At 39.7% G+C, this 21,733-nt stretch overlaps 1 protein-coding gene across 6 annotated transcripts in view; it reads right to left on the bottom strand.

The window, feature by feature from the left end:
* LOC128697736 (uncharacterized) overlaps positions 1 to 16,976 on the bottom strand; it is a 41,027-nt gene extending 24,051 nt beyond the window's left edge. The window contains exons 1-3 of one of the 6 annotated variants that reach the window (XM_070099719.1): positions 16,827 to 16,976; positions 4,987 to 5,071; positions 1,308 to 1,446 (exon numbers count right to left, since the gene is read on the bottom strand). In XM_070099719.1, the coding sequence (XP_069955820.1) occupies positions 1,308 to 1,446; positions 4,987 to 5,064 (217 nt within the window). In that variant the 5' untranslated portion in view covers positions 5,065 to 5,071; positions 16,827 to 16,976. Of the gene's footprint in view, positions 1 to 1,307; positions 1,447 to 4,986; positions 5,072 to 6,405; positions 6,425 to 15,556; positions 15,576 to 16,514; positions 16,638 to 16,804 lie in introns of those variants that run through there. The other 5 variants (XM_070099718.1, XM_070099720.1, XM_070099722.1 and 2 more) reach the window with 5 other exon arrangements.
* Positions 16,977 to 21,733: the final 4,757 nt, after the last annotated feature.

The raw sequence follows: 21,733 nt of genomic DNA, 5'->3' as shown, positions 1-21,733 counted from the left end.
AGTTGCCCCTCTATAAACATGTACATCCTGGAGCCTACCCATCAACCTTTTATCCACCAATACATAATCTAACAAACTACTTTCATTACGTGCTACATCATACCTTGTATATTTATTTATCCTCTTTTTCATAAAATATGTGTTACTTATTACCAAATTTCTTTCTACACATAGCTCAATTAAAGGCTCCCCATTTACATTTACCCCTGGCACCCCAAATTTACCTACTACTCCCTCCATAACATTTTTACCCACTTTAGCATTGAAATCCCCAACCACCATTACTCTCACACTTGATTCAAAACTCCCCACGCATTCACTCAACATTTCCCAGAATCTCTCTCTCTCCTCTACACTTCTCTCTTCTCCAGGTGCATACACGCTTACTATAACCCACTTTTCACATCCAATCTTTATTTTACTCCACATAATCCTTGAATTTATACATTTGTAGTCCCTCTTTTCCTGCCATAGCTTATCCTTCAACATTATTGCTACTCCTTCTTTAGCTGTAACTCTATTTGAAACCCCTGACCTAATCCCATTTATTCTTCTCCATTGAAACTCTCCCACCCCCTTCAGCTTTGTTTCACTTAAAGCCAGGACATCCAGCTTCTTCTCATTCATAACATCCACAATCATCTCTTTCTTATCATCTGCACAACATCCATGCACATTCAGACTTCCCACTTTGACAATTTTCTTCTTCTTATTCTTTTTAGTAATCTTTACAGGAAAAGGGGTTACTAGCCCATTGTTCCCGGCATTTTAGTTGACTTTTACAACACGCATGGCTTACGGAGGAAAGATTCTTATTCCACTTCCCCATGGATATAAAAGGAAAAGTAATAAGACCAAGAACTATTAAGATAAAATCAAAGAAAACTCAGATGAGTGTGTATAAATAAACGTGTACATGTATGTGTAGTGTGACCTAAGTGTTACCCAGGGATAAACTTTGATTACCCTGTCAACTAGTGTGCATTTCCCACTCAAATCCAACTCCTCTCACTCATGCATTTATCCAACCTACATTTGAAGCCACCCAAAATCTCAGCTACAATGACCCTACTAAACAAATAACAAGAATTTTTTTTGTTAGGTCTAGTCCTTATGCCTAACATCTGAAATCCTTAATTTTCATCTCTCAAACTCCTTGGGGAACCTGCAGAATAAATGTTAGTTTTATCACCTGCTGATTACTATATTCAATAGTACAATATGACCAACAAGATAAACTGGTAATCCATGGTGTCACTTGCAAAAATCTCACTATTATTTTAAAGGACAGTTAAAATAAAACTTACCACAAGAATTTAGTTCATCACTACAGAGTGAACTATTTTCATCTTCCAAACAGCTGATTAGTTTCAATTTTGCCAGGTACTGTATGACAAAAGCAAATGTTCCAGCACAGGCATTTATCAGGTCCAAGATGGCTCCTGCCTACAAAGAATTCTCATGTAAAAATGTCATTATTAATTCTTTTACACAGTACAGTACTGTATATAAGTATACATGTATAAATGAATGTTACAAAATGAACCTACAATTTCAATAAAATGAAAACCTACAATGTAAAAAAAAAAGTGAAATGAATGACAACAATGAATATGTGGATGAAAGGACACAAGTGCATATACTGTAGGACCTGAACCCTTGTGATTTGGAGCGTAGTTTTGATAATACTAATGTAGGACCTAATATCTTTACTGGATATATTTTGATGCGTGGACCTTGGTCACTCCAAATTATATAAGAGAACAGGTAAACACAGTATATACAGACATGCCTCACTAATATGGTGCTTTGCTCTGGAGCATTTTGGCAATTCGGTGCTTTTCAATTCATGTTCATTATTTTCAGTACTTGCCATGCTCTTAAGATGGTTCTCGTTTTTTTTATTATTTTTACTTTTGCATTGTTTTTTAGGACTATCACTATTGTGCATTTGATAAATGATGGTGCAATGCTTTTAGGCTTTTATATGCACTGGCAAGTTGAAAAAAGGCAAAACATTTCAGAAATAAATATACCTGAATGTTAACTCATCCTTGCAAATACTACGTGAATTTCTCACAGTTTGCAGCAAATTTCTCAATTATTTTTATTTAAGTTTCTATATGTAGTCCTCTATCCATAAAAAATAACCAACTTAAACATACCACAATAGAAATAAATGAAGTATAAGACAGACACAATAAAATGTTCTGCTGTGAAAACAGGCACCCACAGAGTGCAATATAAAAACAGATTTTCACTGTTCAAGGTACCTTCATTAGTCATTAATCTGACTGTCTCTGCAAAAGCAAAATACTGTTATTATGAGGATAAGCTGAAATGTTGCAAACGTTTTATTCATCAACTTGTTGGTAATGTATACCATCAATACAATACGTATTTGTCTGACAGCAACACCATGGCATCTTCGTACCTTATTGTTCTACAACTTACTAACATGTTCTTATATATGAGAATTGAAGACGTGCTTAGCTTGGACCAGCAAACCTACTAGTAGGCTCTACCTCCTGTGATGCCATCTACAGTGCCACATCAACCTTCTTACTTTAGTATATAAGTTCCATCCAACTGCCTCTACTTCAGACCCTATGAAACTGAACACCTTTCATATAGCCTGAAGGACTGAACACCTCAAAAAATTAATCCACTTTTGCCATGGATAATGAACTGAACACTTCAAAATATCCACTACAACTGTCTCAATATATGTATTAGTCACCTCTACTTGACTGATCAGTGCTATACAACCCTTTGCAGTTTAGCTCTTAAATCTATATATTTTTTTTTTCAACAAGTTGGCCATTTCCCACAGAGGCAGTGTGACCCAAAAAGAAAATACTTTCATCATCATTCAACACTTTCACCGCACTCATACATAATCACTGTTTTTGCAAAGGCACCCAGATACAACAGCTTAGAAGCATATATAAAGATATATAACATACATATATAGTATAACAATAATTTACTTGACTGAAAAAGCCTGCAGCAAAACATTTCAGCAATAAAAACACCTAAATGCTGCACATGTGTCTTATTCATCCACCTTGGCTGCTACTGTTATTGTTCCATGGACCATGGGGGAAACATTTTACACATGTGTACCTGTGCTTCAGTAGTTCATCTAAACCATGCCATGTGGCCCATTACCAGTGGAATATAATTATAATGTACAGTGCAGCCTCGGTTATCGGCCATAATCCATTCCAGAAAGTCAGCCTAAATCTGAAAAGGCCAAAAACCGAAATAATGTTTCCCACGAGAATTAATGTAAATACATACAATTAACATTCTTCCTCTGTAAGCCATGCGAGTCGTAAGAGGCGACTAAAATGCCGGGAGCAAGGGGCTAGTAACCTCTTCTCCTGTATAGATTAATAAATTTAAAAAGAGAAACTTTTGTTTTTCTTTTTGGGCCACCCTGCCTCAGTGGGATACAGCCGGTTTGTTGAAAGAAAAGAAGAAGACATACAATTAATCCGTTCCAGACACCCAAAAATATTAACAAAAAAAATTTTTTTTAAAGATTAACTATAGTTTTAATTACACAAAACAATGAGAACTAAATAAAATATATAAATAAACATTTAAATCACTATCACCTACCTTTATTGAAGACTCTTGTTGGCTTATGGAAGGTAGGGAGGAGGAGAAAGGGAGGACTGATTATTGTTTGGAAGGGAAATCCTCCCTCCATAAGGACTTCAGGTATCAAAGCCTTCTCTGGGGTTACTTCCTTTCTTTTTCTTTTACTGTCACTGGGACCAGCTTGAGAGTCACTGCACCCCTGTCACACACACACACACACACAAAAAAAAACTATCCAGAGAGGCCTGTTTCTGGCATCTCTAAGATTTGCCTGAAGTGGGACAAGGTTTTGTCACAGAATGTGTTGCAGATATGGCTTGTTTCAGCTTGGTCAGGGTGATATTTCTCTACAAAACTTTGCATCTCACTCCACTTTGCACACATGTCCTTAATCACCGAAGAAAGCACATTCTCCCCTCTCTCTTCCTCCTCCTCCTCTAAAGCAATTTCCTCAGAGGTGAACCATAGAATTGACAAGGGTAAAAAAAAAAAAAAGGGGTTGGTGCACCGAGACATCTATGGAGATAAAGAACTTCATCCATAGAAGCAAAACAAGAACTGTACCCGAGTCTAGTTTTACCAACACTGTCATGTGGGTGTAAGATGGGTTTTAAACTGCAGTAAGGAGAAGGCTGGTGGCAGTGGAGATGCTGTGTTTGAGGGCAATATATGGTGTAAATATTATGCATAGAATTTATAGCTTGGAGATTAGAAAGTGGGGTTACCAAAAGGGTTGAGAAGGGGTTGTTGAAGGGGTACAGACATTTAGAGAGGGTGGAATAAAATAGGTTAGCTAAGAGTGTGTATAAATCTGGGCTGGAGGGGTAGAGGGTCAATCGAAGAGAGATTGGAGAGATGGGGGATATTAAAGGAGGCTTCAAGTGCTAGGGGCTTGATTATTCAATAGGATTGGAGGGCGAGTTTTTTTTTTTTTTTTTTTTTTTTTTTAGTTTGTGTTAATGGAGTATGAGCAGGATAACACCTGACAGGATTCAGGGAAACTGGTTAGCCAGACTTGGAGGTGGGAAGTCCAGTGCCTGCACTCTGAAGGAGGGGAGGGGGATATTTGCATCCAAACTGTAATGTCAGCATGCTTCTGGCAAGACAGTGATTGAATGAGAGATGGTGAAAATGTTTCTTCTTTTCTTGGGTGACCCGACCCCTATGGGAGATAGCTACAGTAGTGGTAAAAAAAAAAATGCACTATTGTTTTCAATTTTTTCAAGAATTTAATTATTGCTTCTGGATGTGAAATTATATTTCTGATATACATAAATGCTGTATTTGCATTAATAAACTGAGGTTCACATACTAGAAATAAATCAGGACACTATTACTAAAACAGAACTAAAGTAACTGTAAAAGATTATATTATACCAGAGCCAGTGAGCCCACCACCAAACTTCCAGTCCGCAAGCTGCAGCAGCAGCAGTCCTTTGGTTGCCAAATTTTCATTATTGCTCTGAAATAATACAGATAAATCTAGAGTACACCTTAAATAAAATATACACACAGAGAGAAAATAAAAGTGTGGCTGAATGTGGCAAGAGGAAGACACAGTAATGAAGCAGAGGTATGTTTGGGGAAGAAACAAGGATAATATTTAGTAAATAAGAAAGTAAGTTTGTTCAGGAATAGGCACACATAAGTACAATTATCATACATAGTTTAACCCTTTGACTGTCGCGGCCATATATATACGTCTTACGAGGTACCGTGTTTGACGTATATATACTCATAAATTCTAGCGGCTTCAAATCAAGCAGGAGAAAGCTGGTAGGCCCACATGTGAGAGAATGGGTCTGTGTGGTCAGTGTGCACCATATAAAAAAAATCCTGGAGCACGCAGTGCATAATGAGAGAAAAAAACTCCGACCGTTTTCTTTAATTAAAATGCCGAATTTGTGGTCTATTTTCATATAGTATTTATGGTTGTATTCTCGTTTCCTTGGTCTCATTTGATAGAATGGAAAATATGTTATAGAAATAGAGGTGATTTTGACTGATTTTACTATAAAAAGAACCTGGAAATGGAGCACAAAGTACGGGAAATGTTTGATTTTTGCCGATGTTCAAAAGTAAACAAATGATATCATTGTCCAATAAATGTCCAAATAGCCATTCTAATATGCAGTCATGAATGGGTTGATGTTATTTATACAATTATTACAGTATTGCAGTAGTCTGCATAACAGTAAATCTTCTATTTTTTGTTTGAATAAAAATTCAAAATAGAAAGTAAGAGTAATATCAGAGGGGCCTGGAGACATGACTGATGAACAAAGAAAAATCTTATTTTAGAGCCAGGAATGTCTGCATTGTTCATTCTGGCCCTTATTTTGAAATTGTCATATTTTTTAATTTTCGTGAAATTGGCCAAATTGCAAATTTCTGACCATGTTATTGGGTAGTTGAAATTGGTAAATGGGCAGTTTCTTGTACTAAATCGATAGAAAAAATGGAGTTCTGAAGAAATAGCTATGAGTTTGGTTGACTGGCATAATGGAATTAGCCGAAAATAGGGCTCAAAGTGGCGAAATCGCCGATTTGTAAGTATCGCCGAGGTCGCTAACTTCGCGAGAGCGTAATTCCGTCAGTTTTCCATCAAATTTTGTTTTTTTGGTGTCTTTACAATCGGGAAAAGATTCTCTAGCATTTCATAAGAAAAAATAATTTTTTTTTTTAAATTTTGCGACACCAGGAGACACCTCAGGATTGGGGGTTGCGACAGTCAAGGGGTTAACATATGTGTAAATTACCTAGGATAACACAAAAAAGTCAGAGAAAGTGACTTACTTTCACTGGGGTCCTTATTCTGTTGTGACCCCCAATATTAAGTCTCATCAGTGTCACGTCACAATTTAAAATAAAAAACAAATGGTAAATAATTTTTTTCTCAAGGCAATAATACCAAAAAATGCAAAATTTCATGGAAAAATTATAGAATTATTCAAGTATGAAATGGATTTGTCAGTTAAAAATAGGAGAGGAGAGTTATTAAATGGAGAGTTAGAGGTATTGGGAAGATGGAGGGAATATTTTGGGGAATTGTTAAATGTTGATGAAGATAGGGAAGCTGTGATTTTGTGTACAGGGCAAGGAAGAATAACATCTTGTAGGAGTGAGGAAGAGCCAGTTGTGAGTGTGGGGGAAGTTCGTGAGGCAGTAGGTAAAATGAAAGGGGGTAAGGCAGCCGGGATTGATGGGATAAAGATAGAAATGTTAAAAGCAGGTGGGGATATAGTTTTGGAGTGGTTGGTGCAATTATTTAATAAATGTATGGAAGAGGGTAAGGTACCTAGGGATTGGCAGAGAGCATGCATAGTTCCTTTGTATAAAGGCAAAGGGGACAAAAGAGAGTGCAAAAATTATAGGGGGATAAGTCTGTTGAGTATACCTGGTAAAGTGTATGGTAGTTATTATTGAAAGAATTAAGAGTAAGACAGAGAATAGGATAGCAGATGAACAAGGAGGCTTTAGAAAAGGTAGGGGGTGTGTGGACCAGGTGTTTACAGTGAAACATAAAAGTGAACAGTATTTAGATAAGGCTAAAGAGGTCTTTGTGGCATTTATGGATTTGGAAAAGGCGTATGACAGGGTGGATAGGGGGGCAATGTGGCAGATGTTGCAGGTGTATGGTGTAGGAGGTAGGTTACTGAAAGCAGTGAAGAGTTTTTACGAGGATAGTGAGGCTCAAGTTAGAGTATGTAGGAAAGAGGGAAATTATTTCCCAGTAAAAGTAGGCCTAGACAAGGATGTGTGATGTCACCGTGGTTGTTTAATATATTTATAGATAGGGTTGTAAGAGAAGTAAATGCGAGGATCTTGGCAAGAGGCGTGGAGTTAAAAGATAAAGAATCACACATAAAGTGGGAGCTGTCACAGTTGCTCTTTGCTGATGACACTGTGCTCTTGGGAGATTCTGAAGAGAACTTGCAGAGATTGGTGGATGAATTTGGTAGGGTGTGCAAAAGAAGAAAATTAAAAGTGAATACAGGAAAGAGTAAGGTTATGAGGATAACAAAAAGATTAGGTGATGAAAGATTGGATATCAGATTGGAGGGAGAGAGTATGGAGGAGGTGAATGTATTCAGATATTTGGGAGTGGACGTGTCAGCGGATGGGTCTATGAAAGATGAGGTGAATCATAGAATTGATGAGGGGAAAAGGGTGAGTGGTGCACTTAGGAGTCTGTGGAGACAAAGAACTTTGTCCTTGGAGGCAAAGAGGGGAATGTATGAGAGTATAGTTTTACCAACGCTCTTATATGGACGTGAAGCATGGGTGATGAATGTTGCAGCGAGGAGAAGGCTGGAGGCAGTGGAGATGTCATGTCTGAGGGCAATGTGTGGTGTGAATATAATGCAGAGAATTCGTAGTTTGGAAGTTAGGAGGAGGTGCGGGATTACCAAAACTGTTGTCCAGAGGGCTGAGGAAGGGTTGTTGAGGTGGTTCGGACATGTAGAGAGAATGGAGCGAAACAGAGTGACTTCAAGAGTGTATCAGTCTGTAGTGGAAGGAAGGCAGGGTAGGGGTCGGCCTAGGAAAGGTTGGAGGGAGGGGGTAAGGGAGGTTTTGTGTGCGAGGGGCTTGGACTTCCAGCAGGCATGCGTGAGCGTATTTGATAGGAGTGAATGGAGACAAATGGTTTTTAATACTTGACGTGCTGTTGAAGTGTGAGCAAAGTAACATTTATGAAGGGGTTCCGGGAAACCGGCAGGCCGGACTTGAGTCCTGGAGATGGGAAGTACAGTGCCTGCACTCTGAAGGAGGGGTGTTAATGTTGCAGTTTAAAAACTGTAGTGTAAAGCACCCTTCTGGCAAGACAGTGATGGAGTGAATGATGGTGAAAGTTTTTCTTTTTCGGGCCACCCTGCCTTGGTGGGAATCGGCCAGTGTTTACCTGGAGTTTACCTGGAGAGAGTTCCGGGGGTCAACGCCCCCGCGGCCCGGTCTGAGACCAGGCCTCCTGGTGGATCAGAGCCTGATCAACCAGGCTGTTGCTGCTGGCTGCACGCAAACCAACATACGAGCCACAGCCCGGCTGATCCGGAACTGACTTTAGGTGCTTGTCCAGTGCCAGCTTGAAGACTGCCAGGGGTCTGTTGGTAATCCCCCTTATGTGTGCTGGGAGGCAGTTGAACAGTCTCGGGCCCCTGACACTTATTGTATGGTCTCTTAACGTGCTAGTGACACCCCTGCTTTTCATTGGGGGGATGGTGCATCGTCTGCCAAGTCTTTTGCTTTCGTAGTGGGTGATTTTCGTGTGCAAGTTCGGTACTAGTCCCTCTAGGATTTTCCAGGTGTATATAATCATGTATCTCTCCCTCCTGCGTTCCAGGGAATACAGGTTTAGGAACCTCAAGCGCTCCCAATAATTGAGGTGTTTTATCTCCGTTATGCGCGCCGTGAAAGTTCTCTGTACATTTTCTAGGTCGGCAATTTCACCTGCCTTGAAAGGTGCTGTTAGTGTGCAGCAATATTCCAGCCTAGATAGAACAAGTGACCTGAAGAGTGTCATCATGGGCTTGGCCTCCCTAGTTTTGAAGGTTCTCATTATCCATCCTGTCATTTTTCTAGCAGATGCGATTGATACAATGTTATGGTCCTTGAAGGTGAGATCCTCCGACATGATCACTCCCAGGTCTTTGACGTTGGTGTTTCGCTCTATTTTGTGGCCAGAATTTGTTTTGTACTCTGATGAAGATTTAATTTCCTCATGTTTACCATATCTGAGTAATTGAAATTTCTCATCGTTGAACTTCATATTGTTTTCTGCAGCCCACTGAAAGATTTGGTTGATGTCTGCCTGGAGCTTTGCAGTGTCTGCAATGGAAGACACTGTCATGCAGATTCGGGTGTCATCTGCAAAGGAAGACACGGTGCTGTGGCTGACATCCTTGTCTATGTCGGATATAAGGATGAGGAACAAGATGGGAGCGAGTACTGTGCCTTGTGGAACAGAGCTTTTCACCGTAGCTGCCTCGGACTTTACTCTGTTGACGACTACTCTGATAATAAAAAAAAAATAACAAGTATGAAGTTTGAGGACTGGAAACAAATTACATAACTGCAACTGTGCCCACTATGAAGCCTCTTTTAGGCCAATTCCTGACTATTTCACTAGTAGGCTTTCCATTTTATCAATTGAGCACAATAAACTACCCATTCAACTTTCAAAACTACTTTATAAAGTGCCCAGAATTCATTAACACAGCCAATTAAAAAAAGAAAAAAGAAATCAACAAATTCCAGTTTAAAAAATAGTTCAAAATAAACACTGCAGGAATTCCAGTCACTAAAACAACCTTCCTGGGGTTCATTACTCATGTCCCAGAGCCTCTCTTATATAACACCTGCTCTCCATTTTGAATCTCTTATTACACACAGAAAAAGATTTAAGTTTTACCCTATTCCTTGGCTAATAAAACATAACCAATAATTATTGGTCATAGGTTGGACCATCTAAGTAACAGAAACAGACCTAGTAAAAACCCATAAAACAGATTAGGGAAGGGTTGTACTATCTCTTGGGAAAATTGCCCAAAATAAAACATTTGTGCTATTTCAAGGCCTATTTCTAAGTTAAATCTACAATTTTTTTTTTTTGCACCTATAACACATATCTTTAATTAAGATCAGTGTAAAATAAATTGTATTTTAAAGTATGTATAAAAAGCCTAACTAATAACTTACTTAGATTAGGTTAGTGCTACCAATAGCTGCACTAATTTTTACAAGAGAGAATTCTTTGCAATTAGGAAAATACTGGAGGCTTCTCCTGACCAACTGATGGCTTTATGATGTTGGAGAGATAACTGGTTGTCTATAATAACCTCAACAGATCTGAGAGCTTGGAGTTTGTCTTCTGATATACTGTGTTTATTTTTATATAGCCAACATAATAATAACAAGATACTACAAAGGGAAAATAGTCTACATGCCTGGTGTTAACCTTTAATTTCGGTAGCCCATGCTTCCAATTCCAAATTTATCTACAGTACAGTGGACCCCCGGTTAACGATATTTTTTCACTCCAGAAGTATGTTCAGGTGCCAGTACTGACCGAATTTGTTCCCATAAGGAATATTGTGAAGTAGATTAGTCCATTTCAGAACCCCAAACATACACGTACAAACGCACTTACATAATTGGGCGCATTCAGAGGTGATCGTTAAGCGGGGGTCCACTGTATATAGTTTTTTTTATAAAAAAATTATAAGATGACTAGAAGCTGTCTGTATAGAATAATTTCTTCAGATCATAACCTGAAGGTTTAATAACAAAAGGATAACTCAAGAAAGTCAAGCTGTGTGGCTTATTTCCTTTGCAGTTCTTCTTGCATGTCCTATTCCCCAGAAGGAAACCCATAAGCCAGTTAACACTCATGCACCTACTTACTGCCAGGTGAACACCCTTCAAGGGAGGTTCCTTGATGCTGGCAAGGGGCTCTTGATCTAGGGAATTGGATCTGTGCTCCAGTTCTCTGAATTGAGCCTGAATACCTTCCATCCCCCCCTACATGTGCTGTATAATCCTACAGGTTTAGCGCTCCCCCATGATTATAATAATAATAATGCCAGGTGAACAAGGGTTCTCATTTATTGTAAAGTAAGAGAGCACAAGTGCAATATATTGTTGGTAATTCTACCAACATTAATACAACATTCTTATTTATTATTTGTTAACTGGCTCTAGAGATTATCTTCCCAATGGCCCTGTCTCAGACCAGGCTACCTAGGCTGGGAATTGAACCACAGACACTTAGTGTGTGAGGTGAGAGCATTGCCTACTAATGCTCACCTACTCACTTATTTGTAGTTGCAGGGGTCAAGTCATAGTTCCTGGCCCCACCTCTTCACTAGTCACTACTAGGTCCACTCTCTCCCTGCTTCAAGAGCCTTATCATACTTCATCTTAAAGCTATGTATGGATCCTGCCTCTACTATTTCACCCTCAAGATTGTTTCACTTCCTGAGAAATTTAAGGCTGAAGAAACACTTCCGGTTGGGTGTTGTAGGTCACATCCTCGGGAAGTACCTAAATTTATGATTATTTTAAGCATTGGAAAGCGATAAACCTATAGGAATCATAACAACTGGGAATGGGAGTCATTCAGATTCCATCCAAGGTAGGGGAGGATAAGTCCAATTTTTTGCATCATGAATCCTCAATGGCATCAATATTTGGTCAATGTATTTACTTTAACTGCTTGGAAAATTTAAGTTATTATGTAAATGCTCCAGAAAAAACAAACAGATTCTCGCCTAACCTAGGTTTTAAGTTAAATATGTACTAGATTAGACTAGATTTTGGTTGGGTTAAGATAAGATCAAATTTGTTCAGATTTTTAACCTGGAGGGTTAGCCTCCCAGAAGTTTGCCAGAAATGCTCTGCATATAAAGGGGCTTCTGGCATATTCACCAAACTGTTACATTCCTTTGTACAAACATGTATCATGCTAAAGTAAAATTATTTATTTGTTATTTATGTTTGGGAGTAGAGCAAATGAGGTCCAACTAAACACTATGTTTAACAACACCCTTATTGCTAAACATAATGAGGGAAAATTCCTGGGTCTGCACCATGAAAGCAACCTGAAATTCAACACCCATATCCAATACATAACAAAATAAAAAGTCTAAAACAGTTAGCATCCTCTCAAAAATATGTTACCATGTGCTACAAACAACACTGCTACACTATACTATTCACTGATCTACCCCTACCTCACCTATGCTATTTGTGCCTGGGGTTCCACAACGACAGAGTAGATTTAGATTTCGCCACTGAAGTGGCTAGTTTATTGTGCACCCCATATCCATCCTGTGGACGGTAGCTCAAGAGCATATGGATACACAAAAGGCCTAGAAACTAGGCCCCAAAAGGGTTAACAGGTGTACAACGACAAATACCTAAAACCAATAACAACCCTACAAAAAGTTGCAGTGCGAATGATCACACAATCCACTGTAAGACAACACCCCACTCCCCCAGTCTTCAAAGACCTAGTCCTACTCACTATACAAAACATTCACTCATATGACTGTGCAACCTACATTGACAGAACAATCAATTCTAACGTAAATCCTAACCTGAAGTGCTTTCTTGACAGTTGCAATAGGACTCACAGACACAACACTAGGCACAAAAACCTTATGATCATACATTTCCTGTGTCAGGCTAAATCTTTTCAAAAACTCAATGTACATAAAAGGGCCCAAAATCTGGAACTCTCTGCCAGAAATCTCCAGAACCACTGGCTCAGCAAGTATTTTTAAAACTATAGTTAAAAAACACCTTATCTCCCTAACCTATCCCAGCCCATCATAAATACATATTCAAATTCAAATTCAAAGTTTATTCTCTATAAGGATTACAATGCTGAGTTTACAGAAATTTGGTTATTGTGTGGTTTACATGTAGTAAAATAGTGATTACAGAGTGTACCACTAGAACGCTTAGCATGGCTAGGCATTTCGGGCAGACTTAGTTTTATTCTTAATTGTAAAATATTACAAATTATGAGGTAAGTTGGTATTATGGCTAAGTGACTAAATACTAGTTTGTGAGTTTAGCAATGTAAATGCTTTTGTTTTGGCACAGTACATAGTTTCAGTATTGGAGTATCACAGGATTCATTATTTTAAGATTGAGATTAATATTTCTGTTTATGGTCAAATGAGTCGGTGAGTGTAAGTGTGAACCACCAGGTGGTATTCGTGTAGTTAGTTGACAGGGTGTATCAGGGAGATAAGATGTTTTCTAATGGTAGTTTTGAAGGTGATGAATGTGTCTGCAGCTCTAGAGTTCTCAGGTAGGGTATTCCAGATTTTAGGGCCTTTGACATACATTGAATTTTTGTAAAGGTTTAGTCGGACACGGGGAATGTCGTAGAGATGTTTGTGTCTGGTGTTATGCCTGTGGGTTCTGTCACAACTATCAAGAAAGCGTTTTAGGTCAAGGTTGATATTAGAGTTTAAGGCCCTGTAGATGTAGATTGCACAGTAGTAAGTGTGGATATACTGAACAGGGAGTAAGTTTAGGTCTATGAAGAGTGGGGGTGTGTGTTGCCAGGGATGGGATTTAGTGATTATTCTTACTGCAGCTTTTTGTTGGGTTATTATTGGCTTTAGGTGTGTTGCTGCAGTTGATCCCCAAGCACAAATAGCATAGGTGAGGTATGGATAAATAAGTGAGTGGTATAGTGTGAGAAGGGCATTTTGCGGCACGTAGTATCGTATCTTGGAGAGGATCCCAACCGTTTTGGATACTTTTTTGGTTATATGCTGGATATGGGTGCTGAAATTCAGGTTGTTGTCAAGGTATAAGCCTAGGAATTTGCCCCCATTATTTCTGGTAATTAGAGTGTTGTCAATCTTAATGTTAATTTGTGCATCTCCTGCTCTGCTACCAAACATAATATAGTAGGTTTTGTCAGTGTTAAGCGTAAGTTTATTGGCTGTCATCCAAGTCAATATTTTGATCAGCTCCTCATTCACAGTGGTGTTGAGGGTGGCAAGATTAGGGTGAGAGATGACATAAGTCGTGTCGTCAACAAAGAGAATGGGTTTCAGGTGTTGGGATACGTTTGGAAGGTCATTGATGTATATGAGGAAGAGCAGGGGACCAAGGACACTTCCCTGCGGAACTCCAGTATCAAGTGGCCGTGTTGCTGATGCTGTGTCTTTAATGGTGACATACTGATACCTATTAGTAATGTAAGATTTGAAATAAGCAAGCGCATGGCCTCTTATACTGTAATGATCAAGTTTGTGGAGTAGGATGTCGTGGTCTACTGTGTCAAAAGCTTTTCTTAGGTCAATAAAAATTCCTAGTGGATATTCCTTATTTTCCAATGCTGTGTAAAGCAGATCTAGCATTTTTATGATTGCATCATTAGTGCTTTTATTTTTCCTGAATCCAAATTGGCAGGGGTTGAGTATGTTTTGAGTCATTATAAATGAATACAGTCTCCTGTGCACGAGTTTCTCAAAGATTTTGGATAGCAATGGTAAGTTAGATATTGGCCTATAGTTGTTTAAGTCTGTAGGGTCACCACCTTTATGTATTGGTGTAACCCTTGCCATCTTGAGTAGTTTCGGGAAGGTGCTAGTCTCTAGTGATTTGTTAAAGAGTAATGAAATAGCATGCGAAAGGACATGGGCCGCTCGCTTGTACAGTAATGGTGGGACATGAGACAGATTCCCCGAGTTATTTTTAAGTGACTTTATAATCTCGGTGACTTCCGTGGGCTCAGTTGGTGCAAGATAGAAGGAATTAGGGAAATTCCCATCTAGGTAGTCCCCGGCATGGGCATTGGTATGTGGGATTTTACTGGCGAGATTAGATCCTATGGTTGAGAAGAAGTGGGATGTAGTGGTGTTTCATTAGGTTTAGTTAGGACAATATTCTATGTAAAAACTAGTAAGTTTATTCAGGTATAAACAAATAGTTACATAGATTATCATACATAGCAGCATATCTGTAGAGAACCTAAGATAACCCAATATCACAAACATAGGTAAAACTTTAAAATGAATATATACCTACTCTCAATATCTGTATTCACCTCAAATGTTAATCACTCCTTTGTGTCCACCTACGGTTAGTAATCAAAATTGTTATTCTTCCCTACAAAACTTATCAAAGCCATAATGCATGACCTAATAGGACAAAATAATGCACGCGTTTTAAAAGGCTCGGATCTGGATATGAGAAATATTATATATTTATTCTAGTAACGGGAAGGCCATAAGGATCATACAACACGTGAAGAGATAATATGTAAGGAAAGGATAACTCCAGTCCCTGGGATCAAGAGCCCTCTATAACAATAGACTTTCTGTATACACACCTAAATGTCAACCATCTCTGTACAAACACTGTATCATGCTGAAATAAAAATATTATAACAAGAAATGTATCAGAAATCTTCCCTGTTTACCTGGAGTTTACCTGGAGCAGTTTACCTGGAGAGAGTTCCGGGGGGTCAACGCCCCCGTGGCCCGGTCTGTGACCAGGCCTCCTTAGGTCAGTGTCCCAGGATGCGACCCACACCAGTCGACTAACACCCAGGTACCCATTTTACTGATGGGGAACATAGACAACAGGTTGAAAGAAACACGTCCAATGTTTCTACTCTGGCTGGGAATAGACTGAGGGGCCTGAATCTGCACTCTCCAGAAAGGCATAGAATTAGGGGGAATATGATTGAGGTGTATAAATGGAAAACAGGAATTAATAAAGGGAAATGTAAATAGTGTGCTTAAAAATATCTAGCATAGACAGGATTCGCAGCAATGGTTTTAAATTGGAAAAATTCAGATTCAGGAAGGATATAGGAAAGCACTGGTTTGGTAATAGAGTTGTGGATGAGTGGAACAAACTCCCGAGTACCGTCATAGAAGATAAGATGTTGTGTAGTTTTAAAAACAGGTTGCATAAATACACGAGTGAGTGTGGGTGGGTGTGAGCTGGACCTGATTAGCTTGTGCTACTAGGTCAGATGCTGTGCTCCTCCCTTAAGTGAATGTGACTGATTTGACTAGGTCAAGGCATTGGCTTAAGCTGGTGGGAGAATTGGACCTGCCTCTAATGGGCCAGTAGGCCTGCTGAAGTGTTCCTTCTTTCTTATGTTCTTATGATTATTATTATAATCATGGGGGAGCGCTAAAGCCATAGGATTATACAGCACATGTGGAGGGGATGGAAGGCATTCAGGCTCAATTCAAGGAACTGGAACACAGATCCAATTCCCTAGATCAAGAGCCCCTCACCAGCATCAAGGACCCCAATGGAAATAAGTCACTGACTTTTTTGGGTTATCCTAGGTTCTCTATACATATGCTGCTATGTATGATAATTCTATGTAACTGTATTTGTGTATATCTGAATAAACTTACTTAATCAAGGAACTTCCCTTGAGGGGTGTTATGTGGGCACCCCACACGAAGGCTGGTGAATGTCAGCCAACATTTCATAAGCCTCACAATTATATCCTTTACCATTTATGTCCATAATTGCTTTACTGTTAACAATATTACTCAAGTTTTATACAAAGAACTGGTTGTAAACATTTAATCTCATGTACTGAATCCAAATAAAAAACCAAACAAATAGGTTACCAGTAGACAACCAGTCAAGAATACAACGATAAAAAAAAGTCAAATTCCTTGGATCAGGAGCCCCTTACTGGGAAAGAGTGATATAAACACCAGAGTATATATATAAGAGGTGAAGAACTGCAGGGCACTAATGTAAGGTCCTTCTTCAGGATATGCGCAGTTGGGTTGATGGTTTACCAAGACCTCAGGACCGTACGAACACTCCACCTGCAACCATTGTAGTAGTAAGTTTATTCGGGTATACAAATTCAAATTCAAATTCAAAGTTTATTCTCTATAAGGATTACAATGCTGAGTTTACAGAAATTTGGTTATTGTTTGGTTTACATGTAGTAAAATTGTGATTACAGAGTGTACCACTAGAACGCTTAGCATGGCTAGGCATTTCGGGCAGACTTAGTTTTATTCTTAATTGTAAAATATTACAAATTATGAGGTAAGTTGGTATTATGGCTAAGTGACTAAATACTAGTTTATGAGTTTAGCAATGTGAATGCTTTTGTTTTGGCACAGTATATAGTTTCAGTATTGGAGTATCACAGGATTCATTATTTTAAGACTGAGATTAATATTTCTGTTTATGGTCAAATCATACATAGCAGCATATGTGTAAAGAACCTAGGATAAACCCCTCCCCCTCCAAAAAAAAAAAAGTCAAACAAAGTGACATGTTTCTACCTTTGCCGGGAATCGAACCCGGATCCTCGCCGTGTGAAGCGAGAGCTGTAGCCACCAGTATAGTATTAGTAGTGGTATAGTAGTAGCAGTAGTAGTATAGCAATAGTAGTAAATTAAAATTATATCGGAGTATAAAACAAATCCCTACCACACAACAGAGCGAAAAACTAATGTGAAGGTCCTGGGAGTGATAATGTTAGAGGATCTCGCTTTCAAGGATCACAACAATGTATCTACCACATCTGCTCGGAAAATGATAGGATGGATAATGAGAACCTTCAAAACTAGGGATGTAAAGTAAAAGGACACAAGTGCAACTAATGTGACATTTTATTGTGGCTGAAATGTCACATTAGTTGCACTTGTGTCCTTTTACTTTACATATTGTCGGTAATTCTACCAACATTATTACAACACTAGGGATGCCAAGCCCATGATTATTCTCTTCAGATCGCTTGTTCTCTCTAGGCTGGAATATTGCAAAATTGCTGACCTGGAGAATGTACACAGACCCTTCACAGGGCATATAAATACGATAAAACACCTAAATTACTGGGAACGGTTGAAGTTCCTTGACTTGTAATCCCTGGAATGCAGGCGAGAAATATACGTGATAATATACACTTCGAATATCCTGGAGGGATTAGTGCCAAATTTTCACACGAAAATCACTCTCTATGAAACTCACTCCATTGGAGAGATCCATCATCCCCCCAGTGAAAATCAGGGGCGCCACGAGTACACTAAGAGACACAGTAAGTGTCAGGGGCCCAAAACTGTTCAAGTGCCTCTCAGCATACATAAGGGGGATTATCAATAGACCCCTGGCTGTCTTCAAGAAGGCGCTGGACAGGCATCTAAAATCAGTACCTGACCAGCCGGGCTGTGGCTCGTACGTTAGTTTGCGTGCGGCCAGCAGTAACAGCCTGGTTGATCAGCCCCTGATTTACCAAGAGGCCTGGTCACAGACCCCCGAAATCCTCTCCAGGTAGTAATAGTTCAGTTTAATATTTTCATTATGCACTCCATACCCATCCTGTGGGTGGAGTCAAAACATTACAGAGGTACATAATGGGTCCAGGGACTGGACCGTAAAGTTTTGATAACTGAACTAGTTACAAAGGTAATGAACTCCAGGTAGATCTGGTATAGCAAGCATCGAACTCAAGCTAAAGGAATCTTATAGGAGTCAGGAATCGCGGGAAGAACTAAAAGCCATAAATGAAATCGAAAGAAACCCAAAGTATTTCTTCTCCTATGCCAAATCAAAGTCGAGAACAACGTCCAGTATTGGGCCCCTACTTAAACAAGATGGGTCCTACACAGATGACAGCAAGGAAATGAGTGAGCTACTCAAGTCCCAATATGACTCAGTTTTTAGCAAGCCGCTAACCAGACTGAGAGTCGAAGATCAAAATGAATTTTTTATGAGAGAGCCACAAAATTTGGTTATCACAAGCCTATCCGATGTTATCCTGACGCCAAATGACTTCGAACAGGCGATAAATGACATGCCCATGCACTCTGCCCCAGGGCCAGACTCATGGAACTCCGTGTTCTTCAAGAACTGCAAGAAGCCCCTATCACGAGCCTTTTCCATCCTATGGAGAGGGAGCATGGACACGGGGGTCGTCCCACAGTTACTAAAAACAACAGACATAGCCCCACTCCACAAAGGGGGCAGTAAAGCAACAGCAAAGAACTACAGACCGATAGCACTAACATCCCATATCATAAAAATCTTTGAAAGGGTCCTAAGAAGCAAGATCACCACCCATCTAGAAACCCATCAGTTACACAACCCAGGGCAACATGGGTTTAGAACAGGTCGCTCCTGTCTGTCTCAACTATTGGATCACTACAACAAGGTCCTAAATGCACTAGAAGATAAAAAGAATGCAGATGTAATATATACAGACTTTGCAAAAGCCTTCGACAAGTGTGACCATGGCGTAATAGCGCACAAAATGCGTGCTAAAGGAATAACAGGAAAAGTCGGTCGATGGATCTATAATTTCCTCACTAACAGAACACAGAGAGTAGTCGTCAACAGAGTAAAGTCCGAGGCAGCTACGGTGAAAAGCTCTGTTCCACAAGGCACAGTACTCGCTCCCATCTTGTTCCTCATCCTCATATCCGACATAGACAAGGATGTCAGCCACAGCACCGTGTCTTCCTTTGCAGATGACACCCGAATCTGCATGACAGTGTCTTCCATTGCAGACACTGCAAGGCTCCAGGCGGACATCAACCAAATCTTTCAGTGGGCTGCAGAAAACAATATGAAGTTCAACGATGAGAAATTTCAATTACTCAGATATGGTAAACACGAGGAAATTAAATCTTCATCAGAGTACAAAACAAATTCTGGCCACAAAATAGAGCGAAACACCAACGTCAAAGACCTGGGAGTGATCATGTCGGAGGATCTCACCTTCAAGGACCATAACATTGTATCAATCGCATCTGCTAGAAAAATGACAGGATGGATAATGAGAACCTTCAAAACTAGGGAGGCCAAGCCCATGATGACACTCTTCAGGTCACTTGTTCTATCTAGGCTGGAATATTGCTGCACACTAACAGCACCTTTCAAGGCAGGTGAAATTGCTGACCTAGAAAATGTACAGAGAACCTTCACGGCGCGCATAACGGAGATAAAACACCTCAATTACTGGGAGCGCTTAAGGTTCCTAAAACTGTATTCCCTGGAACGCAGGCGGGAGAGATACATGATTATATACACCTGGAAAATCCTAGAGGGACTAGTACCGAACTTGCACACGAAAATCACTCACTACGAAAGCAAAAGACTTGGCAGACGATGCAACATCCCCCCAATGAAAAGCAGGGGTGTCACTAGCACGTTAAGAGACCATACAATAAGTGTCAGGGGCCCGAGACTGTTCAACTGCCTCCCAGCATACATAAGGGGGATTACCAACAGACCCCTGGCAGTCTTCAAGCTGGCACTGGACAAGCACCTAAAGTCAGTTCCTGACCAGCCGGGCTGTGGCTCGTACGTTGGTTTGCGTGCAGCCAGCAGCAACAGCCTGGTTGATCAGGCTCTGATCCAACAGGAGGACTGGTCACAGACCGGGCCGCGGGGGCGTTGACCCCCGGAACTCTCTCCAGGTAAACTCCAGGTAGTACCATGTGTAAATTACCTAACATAACCCAATGAAAGGTCAGAGACCATTTCCATTGATGTCTTCCCGTTCCTTTGATCAAGCCTGATTGCCTCCCCTTCCTTTGATCAAATTTGACTGCCTCCCATTCTCTAGATTCTGCTTAACACAGTCAAGGTTGTATGGGAATTTCAATCACATGGAATTAAAGGAGTGTAGCGAGCACCTCCTATCTTGTGGGATGGGAGGTGCTCGCTACTACCAGCACCTCCTGTGGCAGGTGCTGAAGTATTAGCGAAGTGTGATTAGTTGACAGAACCCCAACAATTTATTATAATAAGTAATTATAAATTATTAGTCAGTGGTAACGCGTTTAGCTCAACCAAAAGGCATAGGTTCAATTCAGGGAAAGGACGTAGCACCTGCTTACCAAGTAGCATAATGCGCATTTTATGTTAATAGACGGTTGTGGGTGGCATCCTGGGAAAGACCCAGATACGTATCACACTGCTTGGCTATAGTCGGGTTTTCCCAGTTGCTTATCAGAATAAAGAAGCCAGAGGAAATAAGACAATTCGTCTGTTCTTTTTTTTTTTTAGTTATCTTAGATAATTTACACAAACGTTACTATGTATGATAACTGCAGTCACCTAAATTTGTGTAACTAATTAAGTTTATTCAGGTACAGGCACACATATATACAGTTACATAACTTATGATACATAACAGCATATGTGTAGATTACCTTAGATAAGATAAGATAAGATAAGATTTCGTTCGGATTTTTAACCCCGGAGGGTTATGCATAATGTATTACATATGGTCACATAAACACCTATGTCCTCAAGCTCACTGAGAAACTATTTAACTTTGCAAAAGCCTAAATAAAAGCTTATTATAAAACCCTCCATGACCCAATAACACTGTGACCAGATCTAGTTCATTACCTTTGTAACTTGTTCAGTTATCAAAACTTTGGAGTCCAGTCCCTAGACCAATTATGTACCTCTGTAATCTTTTGATGAGTATAGTGTGCATAATAAGGATATTAAAGTAACAAAACCCAATAACACGATCACTAACAACCTGAATGATCAGAGACCAGGCCTCAATTATCAAGTCTCCACCACTCCTTAAGTAAGTTTATTCAGGTACAGGCACACGTAAATACAATTACATAAATTATCATAC

This window comes from Cherax quadricarinatus, chromosome 68 (genome assembly GCF_038502225.1).
Source record: "Cherax quadricarinatus isolate ZL_2023a chromosome 68, ASM3850222v1, whole genome shotgun sequence".
Lineage (NCBI taxonomy): Eukaryota > Metazoa > Arthropoda > Malacostraca > Decapoda > Parastacidae > Cherax > Cherax quadricarinatus.
This window is presented reverse-complemented; position numbering and strand designations above follow the sequence as displayed.